We start from the raw sequence: 22,729 nt of genomic DNA, 5'->3' as shown, positions 1-22,729 counted from the left end.
CGCTAGTAATCAGGGTAATAAAGGCTTGCTTTCCACATGTGGCCAGTTGGGACCAACACCCCTTGGGAGGAATAGGAGAAGAGACCCTGCCATTCACCTGTTGCAGGTGTGAACATTTCTACAGCTCTCCAGGTGCACCAAATAAGTCTCTGTTGGATTCTAGGCTGTTCCAGGCAGCAGGGGCCAAGATGATTCCACTTAACTTTCCCACTGACTGGTCCCAGGTCAGCGGGAGCTTTTAAGAGTCTACACAGCTAGTGATCATCTACCATGCGGCAGGCCCTGCGCTCATATAAACACTTATCAACAGCCGATTGCAAGGCCAGCGCTCATGTCATGCCCTAAACAGCCCCACGGGGTAGATAACTACTGTCACTCGCAATCACAGGTGGAGCCCTGTGCTCAGAAAGGACAGCAGCTTGCCCAGGATCACACAGCTAGGAACTGGACAGCTCGGGATCCAGAGCACCATCTACCCCCCAATGGGCTGCAACCTGGGGGCTGTCCCCCGAGGTTCCTCCCGAAGCCAGCTAATCTGCCAAACGTCTTTGCCCCCCTCACCAAGCCCCTTCCATCAGGCCTAGTTCTGAACGGGCCCTGACCTGTCTTTCCTTGTGGCTTCTTCCCCCAGAACCCAGGACCTAGGGCGAGCCGCTTGTCTCACGCAGGGACGAGCAAGAGCAAGGCCTCGCACGCAGGTCAAAACACCATCAGGCAAATGAGGCCCCCAGGCTGCCCGACCGGAGGGGGGCGCCGGCCCCCAGCCCGCCAGGCTGGGAACGGGACTCACCTGAGACGACCCGGGCCCTCCCGGACGCCAGTGGAACGCGTGTCCCGAGGGCCCCCGAAGTCTGCGGGAAGTTCCAGGGGGGCGCTTCGCCCCGGGCGCGCGAAGGTCGGGTGCGGGCTGCTGAGCGCGGGCCAGGGCGCCGCCGGGCCGCGCGGGCGGGAACGCGCGGCGGCCGTCCCCTCCTCCTTCGCTCCCGCCCGCAGCGGCGGCGGCGGCGCTTCCCCGGCGCGGAGCGGCTTTAAAAGGCGGCACCCCACCCCCCGGCGCACTCGCCGCTCGGGCGCCGAGCGAGCCTGCCGTTGCCATGCCTCCGCGCGCGCCGCCCGCGCCAGGGCCCCGGCCGCCGCCCCGGGCCCCCGCCGCCGCCGGGGACGCGGACACCGACACGGACACGGGGGGCGCCGGCGGGCCCGGGCTCCGGCCGCTCGCGCCGCGCCCCTGGCGCTGGCTGCTGCTGCTCGCGCTGCCCGCCGCCTGCTCCGCGCCGCCGCCGCCGCGCCCCGTCTACACCAACCACTGGGCGGTGCAAGTGCTGGGCGGCCCGGCCGCGGCGGACCGCGTGGCCGCGGCGCACGGCTACCTCAACTTGGGCCAGGTGAGTGCGGCCGGCCCCGCGCGCCCGAAACTTTCCCGGCCTCCGGCGGGCGCGGCGCGAGGGGCCGCCCTGCAGGGAGTCGCCTGGGAGCGCGGCGCGCGGGGCCCTCGGCGGGGACGCCGGGGCAGGCCCGGCGCGACGGGGGCAGCGACCCGGGCGCGGGCACCTGCCCAGCCGCACGGGAGGGGAGCCTGTGGCGGGAGCCGTCTTCCGTGTACCCCGAGCTCGTCCCGCCGCCGACCCCGGCCCCTCCGCGCCGGGCCCTCTGACCTCGACGGGCCGCGCGGGGCTCAGGATTGTGTGCGCGCGCCGGAGGGGCAGGCGGCTCCGGGGGTGACGTGCGCTCCCTAAGTGTCCGCGACTCTCGGAGGGAGGGCGGCTGGTGCCTGTGCCCGGGAGCCGTCGTCGGGGAGGCGTTCCGGGTGGCGCGGGACCGGGCAGTCGCGCCGAGGGTCGGAGGCGGCTGTCCAGCGTTTGAAACCCCTCCAGGCTTCTGGCGGCAACGGCGGGGGTGGAGGGAGTTGGCTTTGTTTCTGGGCCTCCGCGCGGGGTTCTGATGGTAGTTCTCTGCGGACCAGATGTGTGAACTTAGGCAAGTCACTTCCCGTCTTCTCCATCTGTCCGGGCAGTGACAGTGCGTACGTGTGCAGTGGTTGAGACGATCCCGTGTTTTCTGGCCGCAGAGCACCTGCCGGGCCTGACCCTGGCCGGGGAGCCAGGCGTTCTCCCGCGGCCTCGCTCTCAGGACTGCTGTCAGTTAGCAAGAGGGGACAAGCTCCGGGCACAGAGGCTGCATAACTCCAAAGGACCTCGGTGGCAGGTCCCTTTTTCCTGCTCCAACCCTGCGGGGTGGCAGTGGGGCGGGTTGATCCTGATTTATGGCGGGTGGAGGGGCCGCAGCAGGCTCAAATGTGCGGTCCCACCAGTGGACTTCTCCGTACGGTGAACAAATCTCCTACAAACTACACACTTAGAGGATCAAATGGAGTGACAGAGACTCGCGCGCTCATAACTCAAGCCCTACTGCCAAGCAGCGTTAAATTTAGTTTCATCGTTATCCGTGACAGAAGCTAGCAAAGTGTGGTGCGGCCCTGATGTAAATGACATCTCTTTGCATCCTGAGTCTAGTCCGGATGCTGCTAATGTGAGATGTGCCACCTTCGGGAAAAGTGGGTTCTACCCGTTTCAACTGTACTTCACATCGCAGGTTAGAGTGTGTCTGAAACAACCCATCACGTCCTTGTATATCTTTTTTTGTTGTTGTATTTTGACCACTCAAGTCTCTCCAAACATCCTGTGATTTAAGATTTGCCTTTGGGTAGCACTGGCTTCAATTCTCCCTGTGGTTCCTAAATCTCCCTGGTTCATGGTCCAGACTGAAGAAGGGGCTCCTCAGGGTCCATCCGGTGCCTTGCTTACACTGTTGGCTTAGGGCCCCAGCTCCTGCTACACTTGGCTGCTCTGCCCAGATGGCCCAGCAATTTGTCTTCCGCTAAAAGTGACTTTTAAATGGCATGGTAAATTACAAAGTGCCTGGGTTTCTGGCTCTTATAATTAAAAGAGCAGAGGGGAACTGAAGTTGAGTGGAGAGCTCCTGGACGTTGCCCGAGAGAGGCATGGTGACTCCCCCTCATGACTTCTGTCCTCGGGGATCAGAAATGCCAGTCCCCTGGCCGCTCCCGATCTTTGAAACAACTTCTTTCTGACTCACTGAGTTGCTTGTGCATGAAGTCTGCTGTCCTCACTTTGCCTGTGGGAGAGAAGTTTGCTCAGGGTGTGCACCCCTACACCTGGGACCTTCTGGGGGAGCGTCTCAGGGTCTCCCCACTTGGTCCAGGGCAGCCAGGGTGGACTGCACACAGCGTGGTTGCTCAGCCTGGTGGGCGTGCTTCGGGGGCTGCCGCTGGAGGCGCTCTCAAACCGAGGGGCTGGTTGGTTTGGGATACGAGCTGTGTCAGGCGACTGTGTGTGTGTGTGTGTGTGTGTGTGTGTGTGTGTGCGCGCGCGCACGTGCAGTTACTCAAGGAGGGCCTGTTATTCTTTATTCCCAAACCCGCTTTCCTGCCCACCTCCCCCAAGTGCATTGCTAATGTGGAAAAGGCCTGGAGCACTCCACCTTCTACCTATTCAGTAAGAACTCTTTAAAAACCTTATTTGCCTTTTTCAGCCAGGAGAATTTGTGACTCATAAATAAGATGTAGATATTATTAGCTTTGATTTATGGGTGAATGAACTGCGGTGAAGCGCAGGCTGGAAGCTGTTTGTGTTCACACAACAAGAGTGTGTCCCCTCCAACAGTTGTGATTCGTCCACTTCATCTCCTGCTACGTTCTCTGGTCCCAGGTCTCCTTTGGGTGACTCTTTCCCCAAACCCTTCATGGGCAGTTAGTGTTATGCCCGGTACCTGCCCTGACTGTTTTTCTCCTGGGTCTTTGCTGCGCTCAAGTTCTGGCTTGATTGCTTTACTTTCTTTCTCTCATACAACTGATAACCTGATTCTGTTTATTTTATGTGGTGCAAAGGTAAATTAGACCAGTGGTTTTTCATCTTTCTTGAATCGTGGGTCCACTTCAGAGTCTGATAAAGGCTCTGGATCCGCTCCATTTAAAAATATGCGTCATCAGGAACAAGACAAATGAGCCTCTTTTGGCCCTGGGGGCCCCAGATAATGCAACACAATTTACAAAAAAAGGAATAAAGATTGGGAAGAGTCAAATGTCACTCTTGACAGATGACAAAATTAGCCACAAGGATAATCCAAGAGAACCTGGAGACCAGCTAATGAGTTGAGTGGGTGCTTGATCAACAGGAGCTGCCCGACAGTGGCCACAGCTGCAAAGATGAGAGGAATTATAATTCCCTGCAGCATAGGCACTGTTAGAGACTTAGGAATAAATCTTAGAGAAGCGCGAGACTTCCGTGGAGAAGATTACAAAACATTTAAAGAAGCATTGGGAGAAAGAAGGCCTGAATGATGGAGAGACAGATTATGTTCATGATGGGAGGGCTGACTGTCACAGGTCCCCTGAATTAACGTGTAAATTCAGTGTCGTCTAGTTGTGGTACTGATAGGTTTTGTTTTTTTTTTAGCCAGGTATGAGCGATTTATTTATTTTTGATTTTGACAATTTGAGAATTTTTATCTTTTAATAGTGGAATTTGGCATATTGGCATTTACTGTTCAAACCATGTGGTATTACTTTTTTTTTTTTAACAAAGTATTTTTTTTAATTAAAATAACTTTTTTTAACATCTTTATTGGGGTATAGTTGCTTTACAATGGTGTGTTAGTTTCTGCTTTGTAACAAAGTGAATCAGCTATACATATACATATATCCCCATATCTCCTCCCTCTTGCGTCTCCCTCCCACCCTCCCTATCCCACCCCTCTAGGTGGTCACAAAGCACCGAGCTGATCTCCCGGTGCTATGCGGCTGCTTCCCACTAGCTATCTGTTTTACATTTGGTAGTGTATATATGTCCATGCCACTGTCTCACTTCATCCCAGCTTACCCTTCCCCCTCCCCGTGTCCTCCAGTCCATTTTCTATGTCTGCATCTTTGTTCCTGTCCTGTCTCTAGGTTCATCAGAACCATCTTCTTTTCTGGATTCCGTATATATGTGTTAGCATATGGTATTTGTTTTTCTCTTTCTGACTTATTTCACTATGTATGACAGATTCTAGGTCCATCCACCTCACTACAAATAACTCAATTTCGTTTCTTTTTATGGCTGAGTAATATTCCATTGTATATATGTGCCACATCTTCTTTATCCATTCATCTGAAGATATACAGATTGCCAACAAACACATGAAAGGATGCTCAACATCCCTAATCATTAGAGAAATGCAAATCAAAACTACAATGAGGTATCACCTCACACCAGTCAGAATGGCCATCATCAAAAAATCTGCAAACAATAAATGCTGGAGAGGGTGTGGAGAAAAGGGAACCCTCTTGCACTGTTGGTGGGAATGTAAATTGATACAGCCACTATGGAGAACAGTATGGAGGTTCCTTAAAAAACTAAAAATAGAACTACGTTATGACCCAGCAATCCCACTACTAGGCATATACCCTGAGAAAACCATAATTCAAAAAGAGTCACGTACCACAATGTTCACTGCAGCTCTGTTTACAATAGCCAGGACATGGAAGCAACCTAAGTGCCGATAGGTTTTGATATGGAGTATGAAATCACACAAAGGAAGAGTAGGGTCTTGGAATACCAGAGACGACTCTGAGAAGGAAGATGGGCAGCGTCTCTGCCACCATAAGCCTTGGTGATCACGGCAGCTCCGCCTTGGCCCAGTGATGGTCTGGTCCATCGGTGGAGTTGACTCCAACCCAGGCATATGTGGGAGCTTGTATGTGAGCAGAAGAGGCTCATGTGGATGGGAAGTCTGGACAGTTCAGTAAACGGTGCTGAGAGGGCTGACTCTCCACAGGGAAGGGCAGCCAGACCCTCACCTCACACTCCGTAACAACAAACGCCAGATGGAATGAGAGCCTGAATGTGTAACTGCCATGGAAGGCCTTTATGACATAGGGAAAGGAAAGGATTCCTTTTTTTTTAAACTTATTTTACTGAATTATAGTTGATTTACAGTGTTGTGTTAATTTCTGCTCTACAGCAGAGTGATTCACTTATACATATACATACATTCTTTTTCATATTCTTTTCCATTATGGTTTGTCCCAGGAGATTGGTTATAGTTCCCTGTGCTATACAGCAGGACCTTGTTGTTTATCCATCCTATATATAATAGTTTGCCTCTGCTAACCCCAAACTCCCAATCCATCCCTCCCCCACCTCCCGCCCCCTTGGCAACCACCTGTCTGTGAGTCTGTTTCTGTTTCATAGATAAGTTCATTTGTGTCATATTTTAGATTCCACATATAAGTGATATCGTATGGTATTTGTCTTTCTCTTTCTGACTTACTTCACTTAGTATGATAATCTCTAGGTCCATCCCTGTTGCTGCAAACAGCATTACTTCATTCTTGTTTTATGGCTGAGTAATATTCCATTGTATGTATGTACCACATCTTCTTTATCCATTCTTTTGTTGATGGACATTTAGGTTGTTTCTGTGTCTTGGCTATTGTGAATAGTGCTGCTATGAACATAGGAGTGCATGTATCTTTTTGAATTAGAGTTTTGTCCAGATGAATGCCCAGGAGTGGGATTGCTGGATCGTATGGTAGTTCTATTTTTAGTTTTTTGAGGAACCTCCATACTGTTCTCTATACTGGCTGTACCAATTTACATTCCCACCAACAGCGTAGGAGGGTTGAGAAAGGAAAAGATTTCTTAAACAAGATGCAAAAAGATCAAATAAAAAAGGGAAGAGATTGATCCATTAAAAGTTCTGTATAATAAAGGCATCATAACAGTTGAAAAGCAAATAAGAGAGTAGGAAAAGTATTTATAACATATAACAGATTAATGTGTAGATTATTTAAAAAGTTATAAATCAGTGAGAAAAAGGATAAATGCCAGGTAGAAAAATGGGGAGGCATATGAATAGCAAATTGAATGAAAAGGAAACCCCGATGAGAAAAGATGCCCAGCCTCCCTGGGAGCTGTTGGGGCAATGCACCTTCAGGCAGTAATCCCATTTCACACCTATCGGATTGGCAGACTGGGAACGTGTTAGTATCAAGTGTTGCCAAGGCTGTAGAGGAGCTGGGACTTTCAGATGCTGCTGACAGAGTGGAAATGGGGACAACTACTTGGAGAGCAATCTGGGGTCAGGTCACATCAGCAAGTCCACATCTTAGCTTTGTCATGAGAAACTCTTGCACAGGTGCACTGGGAGACTTGTACTGGAATGAACACAGGGGCATTTTTAAACGAAGGGAAACACAACCTAAATATCCATCAGCAGAATAATGGAGAGACATATCGAAATAGCCACACCATGGGGTACTCAACAATACTTAGATACATGCCTAGCTCACTCATTTCTACATAGATAAATGTCAGAAATAATGTTGAGTGAAAGAGGCAAGTTGCCGATGCACAATGTAATAGTATTTATGTAAATTTGAAAAAACACTGAGCCATTCTGTAATATTTATGAATGTTTACACATGTAGTAAAAGTATAGAAGCTTGGGCTGGAAGGATCCGCAGCAAATTCTAGTTAGTAGTAGAATTTCAAATTTCATCTGCGGTGTTCTAATTCCTAATGCACTTTGTAGACATATATGTAATATATATGTTATATATAAAATCATGTTTAAGTGTATTGCACTTTTCTTTGTGTCAAAATATATCATATATAGTAATATATACACTTGTAGGGGCTTCCCTGGTGGCACAGTGGTTAAAAATCTGTCTGCCAATGTGAGGGACAAGGGTTTGAGCCCTGGTCCGGGGGGATCCCACATGCCGCGGAGCAACTGGGCCTGAGGGTCACGGCTGCTGAGCCTGCGCTCTGGAGCCCATAAGCCACAACTGCTGGGGCCCGCGTGCCTGGAGCCCGCGCTCCGTAACAGGAGAGGCCGCTGTGGTGAGAGGCCCGCACATAGCAAAGAAGACCCAGCACAGCCATAATAAATAAATAAATAAAATAAAATAAAATAAAAATATATATACACTTGTATACAGACATCCATATGTACATGCATATACACACGTGCATATTTATATGGGTATACACGTACACCTACACATGTGCACATACACAGATACACATGAAATGTTAAAGGGGGGAAAAGGAAAAGAAAAATGCACATCATACACACATACCACTGTGTTTCTGGGCCACCTGTGGGCATACAGGTAGCTGTGGACCCAGCATGAGAAGCCCCTGCTTTACACTCCCCAGGCTGGGCTGATCCACTTGTCAAGGAAATGGTGACCTAGGGAAACAATGCCTGGCTGCAGCTCACGAGGCTGTTGGGAAAGAGCTGGACCCAGAGCCCAGGAACCCTGCTGCTGGCCACTGCCTTCTCCCTCTGCCAGGCTTCTTTCTCCCTCAGGTCAGTTTGTGGCAGAGGTGGCCTCCAACCTACATCGTTACCTTTGACATTGCTGACTCCAAGAAAAGACAAGTTGTGTATTCACGTGAAAAGAAAGGAAGCAAGCCATTTGCACAAACCAAATCACAGCAGCTCAACGTCTGCAGCTCTTAGAAGTGATGTTTACCTTAAAGGTGGCACTGAGGCACCACGCTTGCCCTTACGTTTCTGCTTTGCCTGGGGAATTGAGCTAATTTGTTGGTTCTGAGTCTGAACATAAAACAGTAGGCTGGCTGCCAGGGCCCTAAAAGATCTAAGAGCCTTCAATGATTTTGAACTTGCCTTAAGTAGTTTTGCTTAAAATAGCTGCTGAGTGGAGCATACCTGGCTCAGAATTTCAGGTGGGCCTTTGTCATTCACTTGTCAACAGGAAAATTGTCATGCTGCGGACGGCTTGTTCTTACAACTGAAAACAAGCTGAAGCTTTAGCCGGGTGTTAAAATAATGGGCCAGAACTTGTTCCAGGGAGTGTTGGGGGCTTGGGAGGGGCAAGGGGAAGCCCTGCAGCTTCCCCAGTCACCTGCAGCATAGTTCTCTGGTATTGATTTCCGGCTGGAGGCTGTCTTTTATGCTCTGAACCAGGAGCCATGCTGGTGGCTGGCCTGCGAATGGCAAGGGAGAGGTTCTGGTGTGAGCTGGGGCCGGGGGTACAAACAAAATTGGGATTGTGAAGCTTGTGTAGTATCACACCTTCCCACTTGCTATCTTTATTCGGATGGTAATGGATCAAAGTGGGCGGGGTTTTATTTGATGGGGCGGCAGTGGAGAGAGGTGTGCCAGGCTGAGTTGCAGCACGTGGAGCCGGGAAAGCTCCCAAGGGCAGCGTCCGAGGGGGACTTGGAACCAGGCTGGGGTGGCTGGCTTGGCTGTCTGGTCCCTTGGGAGGGTTTGAGCTTCTCTAGGCAGAAACCAAGGGTGCAAATGAGAAACACAGCTGTTGATGGGGTGAGAGAGCCTGAGGACTGTCTGGGGCCCCCTCTCTGGTCTTGGGCTTTGCAGGACTGTCCACATCCTGGGGAATACTCCGGGATCCTCGGGGTCTCTGAGTCTCTGCACAGATCTTGCCTCTAAAAAGTAGTTCCTCTGGTCTAACCCAGCCCAGCCAGGCGCTGACACCCTCCCCCTGCTCCTCCCGGCACCCTGCCTGGGGAGGCCTTCTGAGCTGCGCTTGTGAGCGCCGTCTCCTTTCCAGCTTGGACTGTGGCGTGGCCTCGCACTGACCGGAGGCCCTGGCGTGTGCTTGCGCCTGGCGGGCAATTCCCTGGGGGTGCTGTCACCCACGGAGCCTCATACCAACCTGCAGGCAGGTGTCACAGGGCCTGTTTCACTGTGAAGAGACCTCAGGTCCGGTTAAGTGTGACTTGCTGCAGGTTACAAACTGGTGACTGACAGGCCAGGGCCCAGAGCCCTCCCATTCGGCTCGCCTGCCCCGTCCTCCCCTCTGGCAGAGGAACCTCACCTCTGTGTCTCAAACAAGGGTGAGCAGCGGACAAACCTGCCAGCCGCCGTCCCTCCTTCCTGCCACCTGCTTATGTGCACACAGGGTGCTGGAGGTGGCGTGTTCCATCCTGAGTAGCCTGCGCTGGCTCCTTCTCATCAGCATTGAGACTCACAGTTCTCCACGTGGAGGGAAAAAAACCAACCCCTCCCTAGGATGCCACATGCAGTCCCTCAAGGTCTGCACGTTCTCCACGGGACGATCCTCCTTTGCTGCGAACCTCCTTCTCTCTGTGTGTCCCCGTCCACGGGAGGGACCACCGTCCACCTGAAGCTCAAGGCCTGGAAGTCACCACTGCTCCCCTGCTCCCGCGCCTCCTGTCCTGTCCATAACCAAGCTTGTCTCTTTGGCCTCCTGGATGGTTCTTAGGTCCCCCCGGCTTCTCCCCACCACCGCCCGGCACAGGCCTAGACCTCTCACCCGTCCACGCCGTGCAGGCCCAGTCCGCTGCCTTCAGCTCCGGCCCCGCTGATCCCCTCACTTCGTGCACTTGCTTCCCTTTCAGCTTCCTTGTGCTGTTCTTTCTGCCTTGGATGGCTTTCCCCCACCCACCTGGTCAGCGCCTCATCCTTCCTGGCCGTCTGTGGCCGGACCTGACTTCCCCAGCTCTGCAGATGTGCCCTCTGGGCTCCCAAACCTCCATCATCCTGACCCTGTCTGCTGGCTTGTGTGTTTCTGCCCCTGGGCTCTGGACTTTGTGGTGCCTCAGTCCACATCGGCCGTCTGACTGCCCTCTGAGATCAGGTCCGATTCTGCCGTTTCTCTGATGGCAGAGCCGTCTTCCCAGGGCAGCCTGGGCCCAGCAGACACACCCTCATTTATTCAGCCAGTGTTTGTTATGTGCTCATGCTCGGGTGCTGGGCCCTCAGAGATAAGGAAAAGGTGGCTCCTGCCCTGTGAGAGCCTTTCAGTGGAGGGCAGGATGTGAGCATTGTGACCGACCAAGGTCAGGCTCCTCTCGGTGTCTGGACCCAACCATCTCCAGCCACACCTTTTATCTTAATCCCTTGCTTCTCAGAGTCACGCTCAGCCGGCCCCTCCCGGCTCTGCGCGGATGCATGGGGAGAAGCCAGCCCGTGATGCTCTAGTTTGCTCCTAGGTCTGGTCGGCTACACACTGCGGCCCGGCCGTGCCCTGGAGCCCACCGTAGATGCTTCAGATCCCAAGGGTCGCATCATCCTGCTGAGTCCTGGGTCTTCCTGAGGTCCGGTGCCTCTGCTCTTGGAGGATTTTGAAGACCCGGCAGCAGGCACAAGGCCCTTGGTCCAGTGCTGTGCAGAACGGGGTGAATAGCCGTCAGCTGTCGGGAGGGAGCCTCACGCTCCACAGGATGGGATGGGATCAGCAGCTCGAGTTCCCATGGTAACCAGCCCATCAATGCCCTCAGTGTCAAGTCGGTGGCACCATGGAGAGGAAGAAACAGTCTCATTGTCTCCCCCTTGGCCGCTTGGGCACAAACCAGCTGTGCTCCACAGGGCTGGACAGCCATGGGCCACCGTGGGGCACGATCCAGCCAGAGAGGGGCCGTGGGCTTCAGCTTCCTAACCCTTCCTGGGGCCTCATAAATTCCTACCGCTGGCCAGCATCTGTCACTTACAGAGTCCTTGTTGGGTGACTGTCTTCTCAATGGGAAGAAACGGACCATCCACCGTGGGGGTGGATAAACTGTGTCCAGCGTCTCGGTCGGGTGCTCGAAAGGGACCTCGATGTCCAGACCTCCCCTTTTTGTTTGTGCAGCGGTTCTCAGAGATGACCTCCTGTGTTTACTCGACCAGAACCTCGTTGCCCCCGAAAGGCCCCAGCCCAACCGGGGTCTTTGTCAGACTCCCCGGGGTGGACAGTCTGGGCAGGAGGGGGCGAGGGGGAGGGCAGGCTGGCCCGCTCATCAGATAAGGGCCTGGGGTCCCCTGGCCTGGAGGAGGCGAGGCTGTTCCCCTGCTCACCCGTCCTCACCCTGTCCTCCAAGCCAGAAGCCAGGGCATCGCTGAGTTTCCCTCCTCTGCTGGTGCCCGTCTGCTGGCTGCAGCTCCTTCTCTCTGCCTCCTGGTCTCGCCTGCAGCCCTTTCCCTGCCTCTGACAGCGCCTGGGTTACTGCCTCACTGCTCTCTAGGCTGTTCCCCACCTCGTGCTGTCGTTTCCCTGCTTTGAAACCCACAGAGGCTCCTCCACAGCAAAGCCTGACAGGCTCAGCCCTTGGGGAGCGAGCTGTCCCCCTGTCCCTGCCTCTCCATCCTCCACCCATAACCCCTCACAGTTGCCAGATGCTCCAGCCGGTCCACACCTCTGCTATGCTGGAAATGATCCATATGCCTTTTCTTTCTTGTGCACCTGCTATTTTGGGGCAGCTTTTTAACCTGGGTGCCCGTTCCCATGTGGTCCACCTGGAGAACCTGCTCCTCTTCAGGATGAGCTGAAGTGCTGTTTCCTGACCTGTCTGCTGCCCAGCAGGGCTGAGCTCTGGCTCCCAGGCTCCAGGGCCACGGCCTGCGAGGGTGTCTGTCTCCCCACCAGACCACAGCCTCCTGTGGTCAGCGTCTTTGTTCTTTTTGTTTGCTCAGGCCCCGGCCCCGCCCTCTGCTCCCACACCACCTCCCAGAAGCACCTGGTGACTGTGTTTCGTTAGAAGGGGGTCACTTGGCCACTGGGTTCCAGGACCCCCATCACCACTGCCACCAGCCAGCCCCTGCGCTGCTCTTCCTGTTCACCAAGCACTGCTCTGATCATCACCCCAGAGCCCTATTAACCCCGTTACACAGAGGAGCAGACTGAGGCACCGAGCAGCTGAGGAACTCACTAAGGCTCAGTCCAGGTCAGAGCAAGGCTTTCCACACGGGCGCCTTCGATTCCAGTGTCCACGTCGGGAAAGGCTGCGGAGAGCAGGTGGCAGCGGGGCTGACCCGGGAGCTGGAGTCGGGGTCTTCTAACTGGTGAGGCAGAGGGTGCAGTCCAGGCAGAGGGAAGGCTGAGACACAGGGGTGCCCTGGGAAGGTACCTGCACCCTCCCAGTGAGGCGGAGGGCTCGGCTGTACCTTCGGACCCTCCCTTCTTATCAGGCCTCTGGGCCGGGGCTTCACTTCAAAGGCTTATCCATGCAGGAATGAAGGCAGCCCGAAGCTTTGGAGTCTAAGAGCCTCAGGAGCGGGGAGCTTTCCTTGGATGCCTCACACAGCCTACCGGAGCCGGGAGGAGAGTAGAAAACTGTCAAGCGGACACCCAGCAAAAAAACCAGCACCGGAGAGAAGGGGCTTCATGACCCAGGGTTGCACAGAGAGTGGTACAGCCTGGATGTGAAATTGTCATTACTTGATTTTTCTTTGTATAATACAGAAAGAATACACTGTATAGGAAGTTTGGAAAATATGGAAAAGAACAAAGAAAACTTAAAAAATCATTTATAATTCTTCCACCCAAAGATAATCACTGTTAACATTTTGGACCGTTTCTTTTTTTTTTTATAACTGTGTGAGAGTGTGTGTTTGTGTGCACGTATATATCTGTATATATGGATGCACACACACAAATGTCTTAGGCAAATAGGGTTGTACAGTTTTGCACCTGTACCTCCCAGGTCTATAACTGTTCTGTGGTGCAGTTTTTTAAAAATATTTATTTATTTATTTATGCGCCAGGTCTTGGTTGCGGCGCGCGGGATCCTTAGTTGTGGCATGTGAACTCTTAGTCACAGCATGCATGCAGGATCTAGTTCCCTGACCAGGGATCGAACCTGGGCCCCCTGCATTGGGAGTGCAGAGTCTTACCCACTGGACCACCATGGAAGTCCCTGTGGTGCAATTTTTAATGACTGCTCAGTGCATCATTTAGTGGCTGGCCCATAACTTACCTAATCTTTCCCCTGACATTTAGGTCAGTGGATTCTTTGTGAGTCCTCGGGAAGGTGGATATTGCTGCTGGTCTGGAATGCCAGCACCGGCTAAGGAGGTGGACGGGTTTCGTCCCTGCCCGGCTGCCTGCTACCAGGCCTCACAGCCCTGGTTCCCACGCCCGTCACTTTCCCCGTCTCCCCACCCTGATAACCTGTGCTTAGTTCAACTCATAAGGATTGTATGCAGTATTTTTTCCTTATTTTATAAAGTTACACATGTATTATAAATATTCTCCCGTCATAAAGATTCAAACAGTGCAGATGTATAAAGAGGGAAAACCCCAAATCTCCTTCCTCCCCTCATCCCATCCTCAACTTAACCTTCCCCCCAGACGCCACCACTGTCCACACGTTAGTATCTGTGTGTCCTGTTTCACAAACACATCAGCACACTTACATGGAGAGTTTAGGGGGTTATTATTTACATAAATGGGATTGTGCCAAACATGTTTTTCTGCATCTAGCTTTTCTTAGCCTAACAATACATCTGGGAAAGCTTTCTATGCAAGTACACAGAGATCTACCTCATTCTTTTGGAACAGTTTAAAACTATTGTATTGAAGTGACATATTTGGTTTACAGCATTGACTTAATGTTATTTGATTTGCCTCCAGGTTTTTGGGGTTTTTCTGGGGGATATTATAAACAACATTGCAGTGATCATCCTTATTCGTCCTCTCTGTACACATGTATGAGAATTTCTGTAGGATATATAATAGCAAAAACAAGTAGTAGTTATAGTAGTGAATAACAATTACAGACACCTACTGGCCCTTATGTGCTTTCCTGGAATTGACTCGTTTAATCTTAGAAACCCTGTGAAGTAAGTACTGTCATTATCCCCATTTTACAGATGAGGAAACCAAGGCACAGAAAGGTTAAGTAACTTGTCCATGTTTGCAGAGCTTGTAAGTGCCAGAGCCAAGATTTGAACTGAGATGGTCTGGCTCCAGAGACTGGGGAACTGCTGAGGCAAAGCTGTGTTTGGCATGGGGGCGGCGGGGGCGGGGGGTCGGTCCAGGCAGGCGGCTCCGAGTGGCACTGACCCCAGAACTGTGTGGAGGCCAGGCCCTCAGTGGTCCTGTGGGGAGGTCATCAATGCTCGAATTTGCTAGTTCTTACAGGTGAAAATGAGCTCTCGTGGTTGTTTTTGCCTTTTTCTGATTACTGTTAAATACCTCTTCATAAAGTTATTAATCACTTTAATTCTTCTCTGAGCGACTTATCTTCTTTGCCCATTTTTCAGTTGGATTATTTCTCTTTTCTCCTGATGATCCGTAGGTGCCGTCGCTATACTGTGGATGTGAATCTCCTGTTTGTAAATAGACTCTCCCGTCTGTCACTTTACTTTGAACGTTGTTCAGAGGGTGTGTTTGCTGCTTGTTCTCGGAAGTAAAATCCGGAGTTCCCTTTGTTTGCAGGGCTTTGGGCTGGTCACTTGATGTAACTCAGAGTGAACAAGGCAGGGTCCCTACCCAGAGCAGAAAAGAACTTAAGTAACCGTTGCAAGAGGAATACTGGAAATAATACAGGGGTGAAGTCCACATGCTTTAGGATGATAGGAGAGCGGGGCTGATTTTCACCTGGGAGGTTCAAGGGAGGCTTTGTGACCGGTGGCCTTTGAACCAGACCTGGACGGGTCCACGGGTTGTCATAGGCAAAGGGAGGAGAAGCGGGGAGCAGGTGGGCCATGCGTGGGAGCATTAATCTGCGTCCCATCGGGAAGCAACCCAGCTCAACGGCTCAGGCAGAGGCACATTTACAGCGGGGCTGCTTCTAGACGTGTGAGCTGGGTGACAGAAACCAACCAAGGCTGTTGGGCGGCACGGGGTGGGAGCTGCTACCCACCTTGGGCTGAGGGGACAAAGGGAGGCAACAGGGTCAGCAGAGCCTGTGAGAGCTGGGGTGGTGAGGATGCAGCCTCCTCACCTGGCTGGTACCTCCCACTGGCTGAGCCCTCAGGAGGTGTGTCGTCAGGAGGGGTGCAGGGCAGGGCAGAGAGGAGAATACCAAGAGAGGAAGAAAAGTCCTGGGTACGATGTCATTAGAGGGCAGAGGAATTCACTTGCTGCTGCTTTTATTCAGCAGGCATTTATCGGGTGCTGGCGTGAAGCCTGGCACCATGCAAAGGACTGAGTGGGTAAAGGTGTGTCCGGCTGGCGTTGCCCCTGGAGACGGGGCCTCGGCGCCACCGTTAACTCTCCGAGTGTCCTCTTGGAGGGGACGGCAGAGGTGCGTGGTTGCAGCCCTGCTAGACCCCACGTACCTGGATCTGTGCCTCCTTGTCCCAGTTGGGGTTTATTTAGGTATGTCCGGCTGAAGACAGATTTTAACACGGAAAAATAAGTCCATTTCTGGCCACTAGGCACTTGGTCTAACACATGTCTTGATCTTCTGCTGTTTTCCTAAACATAAACAAACAAGCAAAAATATCCCTATTTGGGTTCCTCTTGATAAAGCCTAATTTCTGTAAAAAGAAAAGAAACCTTATTTCTGTTTTGCTATCAAAGTAGCCGTTCATGGACTTCCCTGGTGGCGCAGTGGTTAAGAATCCGCCTGCCAATGCAGGGGACATGGGTTCGAGCCCTGGTCCGGGAAGATCCCATATGCCGTGGAGCAACTAAGCCCCTGCGCACAACTACTGAGCCCGCGCTCTAGAGCGCGAGAGCCACAACTACTGAGCCCACGTGCCACAACGACTGAAGCCCGGGCGCTTAGAGCCTGTGCTCTGTGACAAGAGAAGCCACTGCAGTGAGAAGCCTGTGTGCCGCAATGAAGAGTGGCCCCCGCTCTCCACAACTAGAGAAAGGCTGCTCGCAGCAATGAAGACCCAACGCAGCCATAAATAAATAAATAGATAGATAGATAGTAGTCGTTCATGCCTGAGATCTTAGGCACATCTCAATTTCTCTTTTGCAGGAATATGAAATTATTAGCCACAAACAAGCAGCGGGATTTGTTTCAGTAGCTTAAACAAGTTTATATACCACAACTTTGTCGATTCCACACCCTCACACCCCTCCATTTAAGTTCAAGATGCAAAAGCCCATTTATGGGAAAGGAAGCTTTCTGTTCCCAGAGTTTTGTGTCCTTGTACAAAATGAACTCTCTGGTACTTTCTAGGTCTTTTTTTTTTTTTTTGGTTTGCTTTCTCAAGGAACATGGTTTTCTACCTCCCTGTGATATATGGCCACACCAGGAACACCCTAAAACCAAATTGTTACTTCTCACACCAAGTAACCTTGAAATCCAAACAAACCCCAGAGGTAGAGGTGGGTTCGCTAAGTCAGGAAGACCATCTCTGAGGCTCGTGGCCAGGGGCCAGGACTGACCACCCCACATAAGGACAAGCTGTGTCATTCTTACTCCACCTGAGGAAGTGCATTTCCACAACCTAACCAGGAGCATCTTTCCACTTTCCAACTTGACTTTTACTTGCAAAGAGCCCTGGATGTGTTTCTGTTTTCTTCTTGTGTCAGAAGTTCGATTGCTACATAGAACCATTAGAAAAGCCTCTCTTCAAGCCAGTTGGTTTGTCTCACTAAAAGTTGGTTTTACTTTCCAGCAGTTGGTTCCTTTCCTGAAGTTTGTCACTTGCGGTGCATTGAGCTGTGCCGACGGCTGTGCCAGCAGCCTGGGCTTGTCTTGGGTCCAGTCAACCGCTCAGCCTCATCCCCGGGGTCTCCCCAGCACACTCACCTCCTCGGGGGAGTCTTGAAATGACTCGGCGCCTCCACTGAGACCTCTTTTCTCCCGGCAAAGCCAAGGAAACTTGTTGGCGTGCTCGCCGCTGCTTTTCTCCCCTCGGTGTTTGTGTTTCATTTGAATCGTGTGGTCAGGCTGTATGGATTAGGCTCCAAGTCTCCAGGCAGGGCTGTGTTTCTGCATGCACCCTGGGCACGGAAGAGATGCTCAAAGATTGTTATAGACAATGGATGCAGCCGGGAGGGAATAGCCATCTCGCCGGAACTGCCCAGTTTGTTCTAAATGACCGCCTTTGTCCTGAGGTCTTTTGGGGGAGTTTTGTTAGCATTGAGCCCAGTTTGATTTCTGCATCAGCCTTTCATAGCAGAAGATGACATGTTGGCCGCTGTGACTAGCCTTCCTGTGGCCAGCAGGAGCGGGTGCCATGGTTTCCCCAGCAGGTCGTGGTGCTCTGCTGAGAGAATCAGACGGACACGTGTTTCCATCCGTCAGAGCAAGACACCAGCCTGCCTGTCCCCCTGCTGGTTTCTCAGCAATCTGGGGGCAAACTCTTTTTGACTTTTTTTCCCCCAGAGGCTTATGGAGTTTCCTGGGTTGTTGAGCTTGTTTATCACAATTCCTTAAGTTTCTGAGGTCCACCAACAGGAGAATGGATAAACCAATGTGATGTATTCCTTCGATGGGCATCTTTATTCAGCAATAAAGAGGAATAGGCAACTGCTATGTAACAGTGTGGATGAATCTCAGGCTTTGTACAGAGTGAAAGAAGCCTCACACAAGAGAGCCATCTGATTCCATTTCTAGAACAGGCAAAACCAATCTGTGGTGGAATAAAAACTAATCTATGGGGTGGGGATTGACTGGGAAGGTGCATAGGGAGACTTTCTGGGGGTGATGGCTATGTTCTCCCTCTTGATAGGGGCTTGGGCTACACAGGTACACACGGTTATGAAAACTTAACAAGTGTATAACTAACAATTACTCATTTCCCTATGTGTAAATTTTACTTCAAAAGAGAAAATCTGTAAGCAAGTATTGAACTCCCCATTATGATGTATATATTGAAGTATTCAGGGGATGTGTACTGATACTGCAGTCTACTTTGGAATGCACTGGAAATAAGATGGATTGACAGATGGATAGAGGCATGGCTAGATGGAGAGGAATGTGATAGAGTCACTGTAGCGATTGTCAGTGGTGGAGTCAGGGCGGTGGGTATTTGGGTGTTTGCTGTACAGTTCTTTCAACTTTGCTGTATGTTTGAAAATTTTCACAATAAAATGTTGGGAGAAAAGGATCTTTAGGGTTGTGGTGGGGATAGGACAGATTTGGAAGACATCCCCTGCTGTCCTTGGAGACATACTCATAAATCTGTGTGTAGAGATAAGGATGAGAAGCCTAGGGATTTCATGGGGTCAGTGAGGTCATCAGAGAAAGCCCCATGGAATCTGGGTTTGGGGGACGTTTGCTTTGGTAAGGTGTGTTCTGGGGTCACGCCTGCATCTGGAAGGATTACTGTGGCTCCCTGAGCCCTTAACTTGCTCGTTTCCCAGGGACAGAGCTTCAGCCTGGGAGAAGCACCCAGTCCACGTAAAGGAGCAGAGTCCTGCTGTTGAAGGACCTTCCTACAGGTAGATAAGCCTGCAACAGACACCCCTGGCACAGCGGTGCTGGTCTGGGTTGCTGGCCTGCTACTTACCTCCTTGGGCCTGTTCTGCAGTGCTTTTCTAGTTCCAGGATTTGAATTATTGACTTTGTACAGAATTTTCAGCCTCTCTTGGGTCATCGGATTGGAGAGCTGGACTAGCAGCCGTCCTGCACGGAGTCCTGACGGAGGGCTGTCCTAAGCTGGGGTCCTGCCCCTGCCTTGCTCGGGGCTGCCCCAGGCCAGATGCACCAGAGGTACTGCCCTCAGGCTCCTCGCCGGAGAATCTCTGCCTGAGAGAGGAAGCTCCCCGTCTGCTGGTAAATTTAGGGCATGTGTGAGAAGGGGGGGTAGGGAGAGTGGAGAAGAATGAAAGCATTATTCTAGGAAGCTTCTTTTATTTATAGATTCTCCTAATTCTATTAAAATGAATGCCGGAGGGTTATAAAACTTGGAACATGTAACATAATAGCCATGAAAGGACGTTAAGTGAAAATAGGGAACAATGATAAAGTAAGAAGAGAGTGTTAGTACTGAGAGGAAGATGTGACATTTTTCAGAAATAAAATCGTCTTAGAGCACACTGTACAGGAAAAGTGAATTAAAATAAGGACTTGTGGGCTTCCCTGGTGGCGCAGTGGTTAAGAATCCACCTGCCAATGCAGGGGACACGGGTTCAAGCCCTGGTCTGGGAAGATCCCACATGCTGCGGAGCAACTAAGCCCGTGCACCACAACTACTGAGCCTGCGCTCTAGAGCCCGTGAGCCACAACTACTGAAGCCTGCACACCTAGAGCCCACGCTCCAAAACAAAGAGAAGCCACCGCAATGAGAAGCCCGTGCACCGCAACTAGAGAAAGCCTGCACGCAGCAACGAAGACCCAATGCAGCCAAAAATAAACTAAGTTAATTTATTAAAAAAAAAAATAAGGACTTGGTTAGGAGAGAACTTGGAAGGAAAGAGAAAATATTTCATAATGAAAAAGAGAAAGTGTTAGCTGACTCAAGGGGAAAACAAAGACATGACACTAATTACATTATAGTGACAAATAAAATGTCATAGTTCTAAAAGGAAATAAAACTAATTAAATACTTAATGTGCTTTAAGAGGAGCTGGCAAAATAAAATGTATTAAATATGATAAATATGTAAATAGCCATAATTTGCCTGCTTTGTTCTAGCAGCCAGGACAGTGCCTTATCTCCCACATATAAAACAAGGGATTTTTGATTCCTGACATAACATATTAATGGGACAAAAAACTAAGTAGCCCCTTATATTAGAAAAGCTGGAATCAAACAAATGCTTTTAAATGGATGAATTGATGAATGAATAAGGAGTTTAAAAATACACACTCAAAAGGGAAAACCACAGAACTACCTTCTAAGATAAAAAGCGAATGAATGAAGGCATGAAAGAAGGTGCTTCTCTTTACTGCCAGTAACTTAACCTCTTTGTGCTTTTTCTACTGGAGAACAGAAGTTACCCTGACAGGTGCTTGGAAAAAGCCAGGCCCGAAGTGGACACTCATGCATGTTAATACTAATAATATTATCATCACGGTGATTACTGTTAATACCAAAAGAGGGTAGTGACATGTCCTTTCAATGTCAGGCATTGGAGTCAGACTAGGAAGGCACCGTCTGTTTTTAAAGTAGGACTTCAAAGCTAGCAAAAGGTGTCATGGAGAAGATTTCAGACATACTGCTTCTTATACCTTTCATTTTTTCTTTGGGAAAAGATGAGCTGATGTGGAAAGTTTAGGGTGGGAAAGGTAGAAGTTAAGCCAGACCAAGAAAGAGCCAGTGAGCCATGGTTTGGGAAGCCAGGACACCCCAGCCGCAGAGCCTGCCCACCGGCTCCCAGGGAGGCACCTGGCCAGTGGCCGCTCCAGCCAGCCCCACATGGGATGCGCCCTCCTCAGCCGTCCCCCTGCCTGGTACGCTCAGCCAGACTCATGTCCATCACCACGGATGCAAAAGAGGACAACTCCTGCTTGGAATTAATTGGTTAATGATCCTCTCTGGAGGATGAAAGAAAATTTTAGATTAAGTAAAACTTATTATCAGTGAGCCTGCGTGGGCACCTGAGAGCCAACGCAGAAGCTCAGGAAGGAATAGTTTGTTACCTGGACCCGGCAACCTGGGGCCTGGAGCAGCTCTGTACAATGTGCGTTTGCCTGTTGATTACAACCGACAGGTCCACTTTCACTCCTGATGGAGAAGAGTGTGCCTGGGGATGCTGGATTTTATCCTTTTCCCAAACTGTTTTTAGTCTTGACATCACTCAGGAGGGATTGCACAGAGCACTGACTCTCCTAATTCAATGAGCAAGAGTCATAATCAGACTTCAGGAACAGGAGGGCAAGAGGTGGGTTGTTTTCTCTTCTGCTGCTCTTCTTGTAAGAGCCAAATCTCCCCACAATGGGTGTTTTTCATTTTATCAGGCTATTTTGATCTGGTGGCTCTTGCAGTCAGAGCCAGTGGCCAAAACACAGACTGTAGGATCAGAAGAGCCGGGTTCTAATCCCAGCACTTTGTCTGCAAATTGGTCAGCAACTGACGAGCCAGTTCACATCTCTGGGTGTCAAGTCATGCATTGATCTATAACGTATGATTGTAATAATCACTTTCTAAATAGCATTCTCATCTGGCTGTTGTGAGTATCACGGTGTGGACCTCAACATCTGCATGACTGAAAGGGGATGGTGGTTATTAGTGCAGCTGTGAGTGAGCCCACTGGACCAACAGATGCTCTGCGCAGGCCTCCCGCGTGGACACTGTGACCACCAGCCCAGGGCCTACTGCCATGTACCAGCGCCTGCTGTAGCTCCTCCCCCACATCTTGCCTGGGTTGGTTCCGTATTGATTTTGAAGGAGCTGTGCAATGCTGGGTGTTCGTGGCATCCTGGGGTCACAGTCCATCTTGGGGTGTGAGAGCTGAAATATGAAATGATCAGATTGCTGCAATTTAATTTAAGCGGTAATCTAAAAGCTCCCCTGCTGAGAGTGGAGATGTTCATTCTGCTGGGGGATAGGACAATGTGCCACCAATTTCAGAGCATCGTGGGACAGTAGCTCGGGATGCATTCAGCTGCTAAACAAGAAGATGGTGCCTGAAACAAAGGTGCACACAGCAGGTCCAGAGATGGGCCCTCCAGGGTTGGCGCGGGGCCTGCCGGTGTCTCCCTCCCCTTCAGGCCTCACGTCCAAGTTCCAGGTAGGAGACAGGGCTGGGGGCAAAAGGTGGAAGGGTGAAGTCCTTCCCTTTTTATTCAGGAAAGGTCACCTTCCCCAGGGACTTGTGCTGACAGCTTATGGGATAGAACTATGTCCCTGGCTATGCTGGCTACAAGGGAGTCTGAGAAATCAGGATTTTAGATTCTACAACCTCTACAGAAGAGGCGGGTAGAAGAGGTGTTGGAAGTTGAGGTAGTGTCTGCCAGCCATGCATCACAATGGCTGTAGTACGCTCCTAGTGTCTTATGGATGATCAGGAAGGAGGGGGTCTTGTGTTATAACAAGAGAGAAACCACCTCTTAAAGTTGCTCAGAGTAAGCAGCAGTTCAGGGAAGGGCAGGCTC

At 51.1% G+C, this 22,729-nt stretch overlaps 1 protein-coding gene across 4 annotated transcripts in view; it reads left to right on the top strand.

The window, feature by feature from the left end:
* The first annotated feature begins 1,059 nt into the window (after positions 1–1,059).
* The window catches only part of PCSK6 (proprotein convertase subtilisin/kexin type 6), a 191,837-nt gene continuing 170,167 nt past the window's right edge, over positions 1,060–22,729 (top strand). For all 4 annotated transcript variants that reach the window (XM_036844928.1, XM_036844929.1, XM_036844927.1 and 1 more), the window contains exon 1: positions 1,060–1,385. In XM_036844928.1, the coding sequence (XP_036700823.1) occupies positions 1,095–1,385 (291 nt within the window). In that variant the 5' untranslated portion in view covers positions 1,060–1,094. The remainder of the gene's footprint in view (positions 1,386–22,729) is intronic.

Source organism: Balaenoptera musculus, chromosome 2, assembly GCF_009873245.2.
Source record: "Balaenoptera musculus isolate JJ_BM4_2016_0621 chromosome 2, mBalMus1.pri.v3, whole genome shotgun sequence".
In the NCBI taxonomy this organism is placed as follows: domain Eukaryota; kingdom Metazoa; phylum Chordata; class Mammalia; order Artiodactyla; family Balaenopteridae; genus Balaenoptera; species Balaenoptera musculus.
The sequence above is the reverse complement of the archived record's forward strand: the minus strand, read 5'-3'. Positions and strand labels throughout refer to the sequence as shown.